Raw genomic sequence first — 9,738 nt, 5'->3', positions numbered from 1 at the left:
AAGAATTCCTTCCTATCACCAGTCTCAATCTCCCCTCTTCCAGCTCAAAGCTCTTGCCCCTCATCCTGTCACTACAAGCCCTTGTAAAAAGTCTGTCCCCAGCTTACTTGTAGGCCCCCTTCACGTACTAGAAGGCCTCTAAAAGGGCTCTCCAGTGTTCTCTTCTCCAGGATGAGCAGCCCTACCTCCCTCAGCCTGTCCCCATGAGGAGGTTCTCTCCCCATGATGAGGTTCTCTCCTTATCATCTTCGTGGCCTCCTCTGGACCCACTCCAGCAGTTTCATGTCCTTCTTGTGTTGGGGTGCGCAGAACTGGGCACAGTACTCTAGGTGTGGTCTCACAAGTGCAGAGTGGAGGGACAGAACCACCTCCCTCATCCTTGTTACTCGTTCAGTAACATCTTCAGGAGCTACTGAATGGGCCGAAAGACCAAAGTGAGACTTGGTGAGGCTCAAGGTTAGGCTTGATGGGGCTCTGAGCAACCTGATCTAGTTGGGGATGTCCCTGATTACTGCAGGGGAGGTTGGACTAGATGACCTCTAAAGGTGCTTTCCAATCTCATGCTTTCCACGACCTCAGCAAGCAGCTCATGTGTTTTCTCCTTCTGTATTTTTCAGGCTGTTCTATTGGAGCCAGGGAGTCATGAAAGAAGCTCAAGAAGACAACTTGGATAACAAACGGAAGATAAAAAGGAAACAAAAAGAATGTGGCATATAAAGGGTATAATACCTGGAGGTATTAGATCTGACTCATATTTATAAACATGAGACAAGCTTTCACAAAACACAAGTTATCTTAGACAGTCATCAAGCTTGGAGCCATGCTGTTGAACTAGAAATTCTCCTTTTCCCCATTCTCCTTTCTGACAGATAACAAAGGATTGGTGAATTATGATTTTCCCAAGTTGGAAGCACTAATTTTTATCTATCTTAAGTTCATCCTTATGAATATATAAGGATCTAAACATTTGCCTATTTAATGTGGATTATAATGGGAAAGTGACTCATTAACAAAAATGGCCACTTTTAAGGACTTGGTTTCAAACTGAGCTGGAGCCTCCCAATGCACTTTGTACAGTTTGGGGAAAGGTGTACTCCTTTGGGAGGCCATGATGACATGTAGTAAAAGGATATCATCTTACTGTTGATATCTTTGAAGACTCATAAACAGAAGCAGAAAAATGAATGGTGGAAAGGAGTGTGACGGAGGGGACACGGATGGAGGGCCACCAGCAGTGCAAGTTCCCGTTGGTTGGCAGCGACGGGTGGACCAAAGTGGAGTGCTCTATATCAGGTAAGGTTCTCTGAGGTGGTTGCTGCTCCTTTTCTTAGTAGTTTTGACAGAGTGTGTGGGAAATTGGTGACTCAGCTCAACTTCTGTATTCAAAATCTTCAAGGTGCTTCTTATTCTTTTTTTGGAAGCGTGAGATGATTTTTTTCTGCTGCTGTTAGTGGAGTCCTCTTATGTCAGTTGTGTCATTTGCATGCCTTTAACATGCTCTCCAATCTGATGCTGCTTGGTCTTGAATATTTGATAACTCTTACTCTACACTTTGCTTTAGGCATGAATAGTTCTTTATTACTTCTTATTGTTATATCGATTTTTAAAGCCGAGTGGTAGCAGATTTAACCTTACTTAATATCTTTATTATTCAATGGAACTAACCAGAGGTTTAGTTCTGCACCACATGAGATGATGAGAAATCTCTGTTGCCTTTTGCCTGCTCCCAGGTGCAGGGGCAATGCCTTTGCTTTTCACCAGCATGGGTTTTTTATGACAGCCTTCACTGGTTGAATTCAGAGCAGTGATCAGGCACTTGAACAGTTCATGGCAGATAAGGTGGAGTGGGACTCTCCTCTTCCATCAGCAGCAAGCCTTCAGCTCACTTCATGCAGTGCCATATGACTTTATCCTGACATTTTGTAGCTCTGGAACTACTGGAACTGGGACTGTTTAGTCTGGAGAAGAGGAGGTTGAGTGAAGACCTCATTGCTCTCTGCAACTCCCTGAAAGGGGAGTTTGGAGTGAGGTGGGGGTCAGTCTCTTCTCCCTAGTATCATGTGATAGAACAAGAAGAAAGGGCCTGAAATTGTGCCAGGGGAGGTTTAGGTTGGGTATTAGGAAAAATGTCATTGCTGCAGGAGTGGAACAGGCTGCCAAGGGAGGTGGTGGAGTGCCCATCCCTGGAGGTGCTCAACAAATATGTGAACATGGCACTCTGGGACATGGTTGAATGGCCATGGTGGTGTTGGGTTGAAGGTTGGACTCGGTGATCCTAGAGGGCTTTTCCAAGCCAAACAATTCTGATTCCATGGTTCCTCTTCCCATAGTCATTTCTGGGTTTATGCTCCAGGTCCCCAGTACACTTCTGTATTATACTTACTCTCTTTTGGAAGAAAATCTAAGTGGTGTGTCTACCTAGTAGCTGCAGAAAACATCCAGTTTTCTGTGCCCTGTGAGGTTTCTGTGTTCAGTATGACTGACATTCTCCAGCCAGATTTACTCCTATGGATTCCTCACATTTCTCATGTAGAGAAAACAGAACACAAGCCTAAATCCAAAGTTTTAGGCATTTTATTTGTTTATTTTGTTAGCTTATTGGATTTTTTTTGCTTCACCCTGGAACAGTCACAAAGAAATGCATTGCAATTACTCTTAAATGAATGAGTTCAGGCAAACAGACTATAAATTAAATGTTATTGGAAACAAACAAAAAAACAGATCAAAGTTAGCTTTAACAAAATCTGAGTACATCAGGTTTACATCACAGAAATCTAAATGTTTATCAACCCATTATTTGCTTAATCTTCTTATATTCTCTGATTAAAATAACCACATCTTCACAACATTTTCTGTATTACCAAATACAAAATCCTTTAATGAGTCAGAGCACACTCCCAATTTTGCACTAAACCACCATAAAAGATCAAATGCATTCCAGGATTTCTTGTTTATGTTCTCAATTAGCAGAATCAGACAGAATCCGTGTCAGCGATACGCATGTCAGAGAGAAATCTCCTTCCCCTTGTATTGCTCATTACAGCTATAATGTACTGGGCCTCTGCCTTAGTTAAAAAATCAATGAGAAAGAAAAATTGGGGGTTGGTTGCCTTTTTTTTTTTTTTTGTCCTATCATCTCTATGCAGGCATCAAGACAAAATGCTTTGATGTTTTGATATTGCACCCTTAGTAAGTTTGCAGGTGACACCAAGTTGGTTGACTGTGTCAATGTGGTAGATACAGGCTAGGAAAGCTTTACAGAGAGATCTGGACAGGTTAGGCCCATGGGCCAAGGCTAATGGTATGAAGTTCAGCAAGGCCAAGTGCCAGGTGCTCCACCTGGGTCACAGCAACCCCACAGAAAGCTATGGAGTTGGAAAGCTGCAACTTGGAGAGCAGCCTGGGGGTACTGGTTGATAGTTGACTGAATGTGAGTCAGCAGTGTGCCCAGGTGGCCAAGAAAGCCAATGGCATCCTGGCTTGTGTTAGAAACACAGTGGCCAGCAGGGACAGGGAGGTGATCATCCCCCTGTACTCAGCACTGGTGAGGCCACACCTTGAGTATTGTGTTCACTTGTGGGCCACTCACTACAGGAAGGACACTGAGGTGCTGGAGTGTGTCCAGAGGACAGTGAGGCTCATGAAGGGCCTGTGAAGAGCACCTGAGGGAGCTGGGGTTGTTCAGTCTGGAGTGGAAGAGGCTGAAGTGAGACCTCATTGCTCTCTACAGCTATCTGAAGAGAGGTTGGAGCGAGGAGGCGGCAGGCTCTTCTCCTTGGTGTCAAGCGACAGGACCAGAGGAAATGGTTTCAAGCTGCACCAGAGAGGTTCAGGCTGGATATTAGGAAATATTTTTTCACAGAGATGGTTCTCAAACATTGGAATGATCTGTCCAGGGCAGTGCTGGAGTCACCATCCCTGGGGGTGTTCAAGCAGAGCGTGGATCTGGTGCTTAGGGACATGGTTTATTGTTGACCCTTCAGTGCTGGGTCGAGGTTTGGACTGGATGAACTTGAAGGTCTCTTCCAAACAGATATATTCTGTGATTATATACCTGATGATCATACCTGGTTTTGAACTTCATTTTCTACATGAAGCTTGTGCTGCTTCTTCAAGCATTTGGCTTCCATGTTTATAAACCAGTAACTGTTGGTGTAATGCTGGCTGTTATTTTGCTTTTCTATCTTCTTTTTATGGCTGTTCTCTTTGTTCAGGAGATCTTTCTTAGTGTTTCTGTTCTGAAATGCCTTACTCAAAACACTGGTTTTATTCTGGTTGACTCAAATTGACCAGTTGCCTTTTCCACCTTGGGGTAGCTTGTATTGTCTTCCCACATTTTTCCCATGTTTGTTTGTTTTCTCTTTAATCCACTGGTTAATTTTCTGGTTGCCTTCTGTAGGCCATTCAGATTGCAGAAAGGCACTTCATGTGGGCTACAGCTCTTACAGCCTTGTTTGGTGAAAGTAGGAGAGGGTGGTTGGAAAGGTTGGAAGTCAATAATCCAACCTCCTGCTTGACTTGGTCAGGGTTTCACCTGCTGCAACTTCAAGGACTGAGTTTCCTCAACCTCTCTGGGTAACCTGCTCTAGTGCTTCAGTGCCCTTCTGAGGGAACAGCCACCCTGGAAATACGCAGGATGGCTATTGAGAGAGGAAAAGGTCAAACAGTATTGACTCAAAAGCTATCCAAGGGAAAATGAGTGTGTATATTAAGGTCTGACATGCTTTAACTAGGATAGATGATCCCAGCTGAATAAGGACTCCTATTTGTGCTTCCTTATAAAGCACACATACTCTTCTAGCAGCTGTCAACAGTTGCTGTGGATTAAATCCATTAATTAACTAGTTTTTATTACCTGGTTAAAGCACTGAGTTGAGTCTTGGTGCTTCTCTTAGTGAAGCAGTGCTGCTGCCTCAGAGTAGGACCTACATCTGCTCCTCATCTGAGTGCTTGTGAGTATTCATCAGGGCAGGACAGGAGCAGAGCTCACAACTGTCACTAACAGATCTTGATATATTATAATTTACTCTTGCTTCTTTCTATGGGAGGCCAAAAACTTCTGGATGACCTCAGTGCTGAAAAAAAAAATGGTAGTTTCTTACAAAGGAGGCAGTCAGTTGTCCTTTGCAGTACAGGAGTGTGAGGAAATGTGTGGCCAGCAGGTCAAGCGAGGGCATTCTGTCCCTCTACTCTTCTCTTGTGAGACCCCACTGGGAGTACTGCATCCAGCTCTGGAGCCCCCAACACAGTAAGAACATGGATCTGTTGGAGAGTGTCCAAAGGAGGGCCACAAAGATGATCAAAAGGCTGAAACACCTCTCCTCTGGGGACAGGCTGCTAGAGTTGGGGTTGTTCAGGCCGGAGAAGAGAAGGCTCCAGGGAGACCTTAGAGCAGCTGGTATTTGAAAGGCACTATGGGAAAGCTGAAGAGGGACTTTTGACAGGGGTAAGAGGCAATGATTTTAGACTAAAGCAGGGTACAGTTAGATTGGACATTAGGAAGAAGGTCTTTAGTATGAAGGTGTTGAGGCACTGGAACAGGTTGCCCAGAGAAGCTGTGGATGCCTCATTTCTGGAAGCATTTAAGACAAGGCTGGATGAAGTTTTGAGCAACCTGGTTTAGTAGGAGGTGTCTCATCTAAATCCAGCTTCTTCCAGTTTGAAGCCATTCCACTCATCCTATCACTGCATGCCCCTGTAAAAACTCTCACTCCAGCTTTCCTGTAGACTTCCTTTAGATACTGAGAGGCCACAGTAATGTCTCCTGGAAGCTAAAGAAGGGGATACAAGTGATACTGACTGAGTTAAAATATGTTCATGGTAGCATCTTGGTTTAATCAGCCTATAGCTGAAATGAAAAGAAACAAAAATAAAGAGTAATTCCCCCTCTTGACCTCAAATCATAGAATCACAGAATTGTTTGGGTTGGAAAACACCTCTAAGATCATCAATTCCCACCTTCAACCTAAGAGAAAAGACCTCTAAGATCACTGAGTCCAACCTAATACCACTGTGGCCATCAAACCATATCTCCAGGTGCCATGTCCACACATTTCTTGAACACCTCCAGGGACAGTGACTCCACCACCTCCCTGGGCAGCCTGTTCCAATGCCTGACTTCATTTGAGGGGAGGACAGGTTTGGCTTTGCTGATCTGTCACCTCATAGGCCTGCCATTATTTGGAGATTGCTCTTTTGTCTTGCTTACCCTCAGAGCTGTCACTGTCACACACCTAGGCAGTTCCTTCTAAAATAATTATTTCAGGGCAAGTCTGGCTAATAACTTCCTGATTTAAACTGTCAGTGTAACTTTAGATGTCCCTCACAGATGTTGCTTTCTATGTGACTTTGTTCTGATGCAAAATGAGATGTTTATACATTGGGTTTAAGGCAGGAAAGTTTGTCATGGTTTGGAATTTTGACTCTTGGCTGGTTTCATGGTCCAAAGTTGGGTCGTTTTTGTTAAAAGAAGAGCTATTTACAGCTGCCATTAAGAGGCAGTGTTCTAGCCTCATAAATTACCCTATTCTTTCCCCCATAAACAGTTTAGATGGCTGGGTAATAAAGAGCAATCTGCAAGTTAGAGCCTTGTGACAAGAGAACTTTTTTTTTTCATCTTATGAATTAGTGATTTTTGCTGTAACAGAATTTCCAATGTCCTATTTTTGGATCTGGAGATAATGATTTTCTGGTGGGAGTTAGAGAAACCTAAGCATAGTTTATCAGAAACTCACTGGACTGGCTTCTTGGTGTAATATGTCTCACTTGCAGTGAGAGGCTTCAAATTGTAGGTGAAGGAAACCAAACCATTTATGCAAATAAGAGACCTGGGTTTCATGGAATCTTAGAATTGGTTTGGTTGGAAAAGACCTCTGAGATCATAAAGTCCAACCATTCACCTACAATGGCCATTAAACCATGTCCCAAAGTGCCATGGTCATGTTTTTCTTGAACACCTCCAGGGACAGTGACTCCACCACCTCCCTGGGCAGCCTGTTCCTCATCTCCAACCTAAACCTCCGCTGGTGCAACTTGAGGCCATTTGCTCTCATTCTATCACAGTTACTGTTCCCCTTTTTCTCTGTGGGTTTTCTCATACACATTTTGTTAGTTTTTAATTCTTAAATTAGATTCCAGTCCTAAAAAGTGGAGATGAGTTTGGTGCCTACATGGAACTGCAGTGATGAGATGGAGGGGGAGGAGGTCCATGGGGACTGCACTCTGCCCATGCATTACACATTGTAGGAGAGAGGAGGGAGAAAAATAATCTTGGTGTTGTTAAGGCTTTCAAGCAGGACTGGAGTATGAATAATAAATATCAATAATCTCAGTTAACTGCTCTGCACTTGCTGTGTTTGCTTTCTATAGTCAAATCTTCCTTTAAAATGATTAAGGGGGGCTGTTTTTGAGAGGGCTCATCTCAGTTCTTGACTGAAAGCAAGGAGAATCATGAAACAACATAGGAAATTTTAGCTGTGTTATTTTAAACACCCCCAACATGTGCTGTTAGAACAGTAGATAGAAGCCATGACCTGTCAGCAGCTTGTATTCATCATTTCTGTTGCTTTGCAGTCCCAGTGGGTCTTTATTATCCTGCTTGGAGCAGGTGAAGACTTACTTGCTGACTGATGGAACATGCAAGTGTGGCCTAGAATGTCCTCTTGTTCTTCCCAAGGTAATGAAAAGCATCCTTTTGGATCTCTGTGCTATGATCTTATGAACCATATCAGCTGATGTGCTATCTGTTCAGCTCATCCATGTAACATCAGTGGTACAGACCCACAGATTCACCATCAAATACAAAATCAATCTCCCTTCTGCCTTCTCCCCTCATGAAAAAGATCTGACTCAATTGCTGTGGTGTTCAAACATTACACTGGACCCCAACCATCAACAGCATCATGTGAGAATCAAAGCAAGGCACTGCCTTACCTCACCTCACAGCTTGAGTCTCAGCTCCACAATTTTATTGTCTAGAGGCAAATTCTAAACTTCCCTTCTTCATCACAGAGCAATCTCAACCACACATGGTCCTTGTCTCTTAGGTTTTTATACTGAAGAGTGTTAAACTTCTCTTGCTAGCTGACAACTTCCATGATTATTTACTTACTACTGTTATTGTTGTTATTATTATTACTACTACTACTACTACCACCATTACTATTATTGTTGTATTTATTATATTTTATTATTATATTCACTTACTATTGTTTTTCATTATTGTAATATCTAATATTTATTACAAATCTATATGATGTTTGTTATTATATTATTTATAAGTTAGCAATGTATTGTAAAGGTTATCTCTTGGGCAAAGTAGGGGCAGAGGTGGGTCTAAGGAACAGAAAAATTCTGGCTGAGGTGTATTTGGGGAGTTTGCTGCCTGTCATCATGACTTTAAACACTGGAATTATTCACTCTCAGGTCTTTAATTTTGATCCTGGAGCTGCTGTGAAGCAGAGAACTGCTGAAGATGTTAAAGCGGACGAAGATGTCACCAAACTATGCATCCACAAAAGGAAAATTATTGCTGTGGCTACACTTCATAAAAGCATGGAAGCACCACATCCTTCACTAGTCCTAACTAGTCCTGGTGGTGGAACAAGTGAGTAAAATGATGCAGAATAATTTAATTACCTGGTTTTACATATATTTATCTTCACTGTGCAAAAAATAACTCCCCGGTAGTATACAGATCCAAGATAAAAATGGAGACAGTATTTAGAGAGATGGAGGAAGATAGAAAATGAGCCTCAAAAGCAGGTCAGCCCAGACTAAGAGCATGAATTTCTTGGAAAAGATATCAGATTGTTCTAGACAAAGAAAATACATTAGCTCTCATCTTTTGGAACTGTAGTAATATGTCTGATATTCTGTCACATGGGAAATTAGAGAAGCAGAATAAAGTGATTATAAAGGGATTAGAATGTGGCTAAGGACTTGGCTAAATGGGAAATTGTATTGCAAGGCAGAATATACAGCAAGAGAAGATCTCCACTGTAATTTCTCAAGGATTATTTTTGGGGACCAACCTGGATTAGCATTTTAATTATCCACATCAACAAAAAAGGAGGGAGGTTGTTGATGGATGAAGTTGACAGGTATTATCCAAACAAGAGAAGATCAAAACATGTTGAAAATCTGGGGGATCATTGAGACTTGGAGTTGAAAGAAAAGGTGTAGCAACAAATCCTGTTAATTGTGAGGTTATTCACCTGGGGACTAGTGAAAAAAAGCTATTAGCTGTAAATTATTGAGGAAAGAAGCCCTAGATATCATAGCTGATCAAAGATGCCTGTGAGCAGTACCAGATGGCAGTGTGGTGCAGATCAGTGTGACTGGGAGAGAGAGAAGTACAAATGCTGTTGTGTTCTCCCTGCCTTCCTGCACCCTCTTCTTGCTAGCAGTACTCCTGCTGAAATAGAGCAGAGCCTTTTTCTTTTAGTGGACTGCAAAACCTGCCTTCTGAAAGTCATCTAAAAGTCTCTAGGTTGTTCAACCCACCAAAATGGTGGCTGAAAGGAGGCAAAATTGTTGTCAATAAGGGCATCATGAGATTCAGCACTGGAAAATAAAGCTCCTTAAGCTAAAGGGCATAGTCAGCACTGAAATAAACAGCCACAAAACCAGGGGTGCATAAAGATTTCCAGTTAAAATTAGATGCTTTCTAAGGATTCCAAAACAAGGGTTATGAAGTAGTCAAACAAATCCAAATGGGGAGCACAACAGAGAGAAGTT

General features: G+C 42.5%; 1 protein-coding gene across 1 annotated transcript in view; it reads left to right on the top strand.

Annotated features, from left to right (window-relative positions):
• Positions 1 to 651: 651 nt before the first annotated feature.
• MBD5 (methyl-CpG binding domain protein 5) overlaps positions 652 to 9,738 on the top strand; it is a 46,161-nt gene continuing 37,074 nt past the window's right edge. Inside the window, exons 1-4 of the mRNA XM_054380743.1 lie at positions 652 to 735; positions 1,159 to 1,293; positions 7,573 to 7,675; positions 8,425 to 8,605. Coding sequence (XP_054236718.1) covers positions 1,181 to 1,293; positions 7,573 to 7,675; positions 8,425 to 8,605 — 397 coding nt within the window. The 5' untranslated portion in view covers positions 652 to 735; positions 1,159 to 1,180. The remainder of the gene's footprint in view (positions 736 to 1,158; positions 1,294 to 7,572; positions 7,676 to 8,424; positions 8,606 to 9,738) is intronic.

The sequence above is a fragment of the Indicator indicator genome, chromosome 5 (assembly GCF_027791375.1).
Source record: "Indicator indicator isolate 239-I01 chromosome 5, UM_Iind_1.1, whole genome shotgun sequence".
Lineage (NCBI taxonomy): Eukaryota > Metazoa > Chordata > Aves > Piciformes > Indicatoridae > Indicator > Indicator indicator.
The sequence above is the reverse complement of the archived record's forward strand: the minus strand, read 5'-3'. Positions and strand labels throughout refer to the sequence as shown.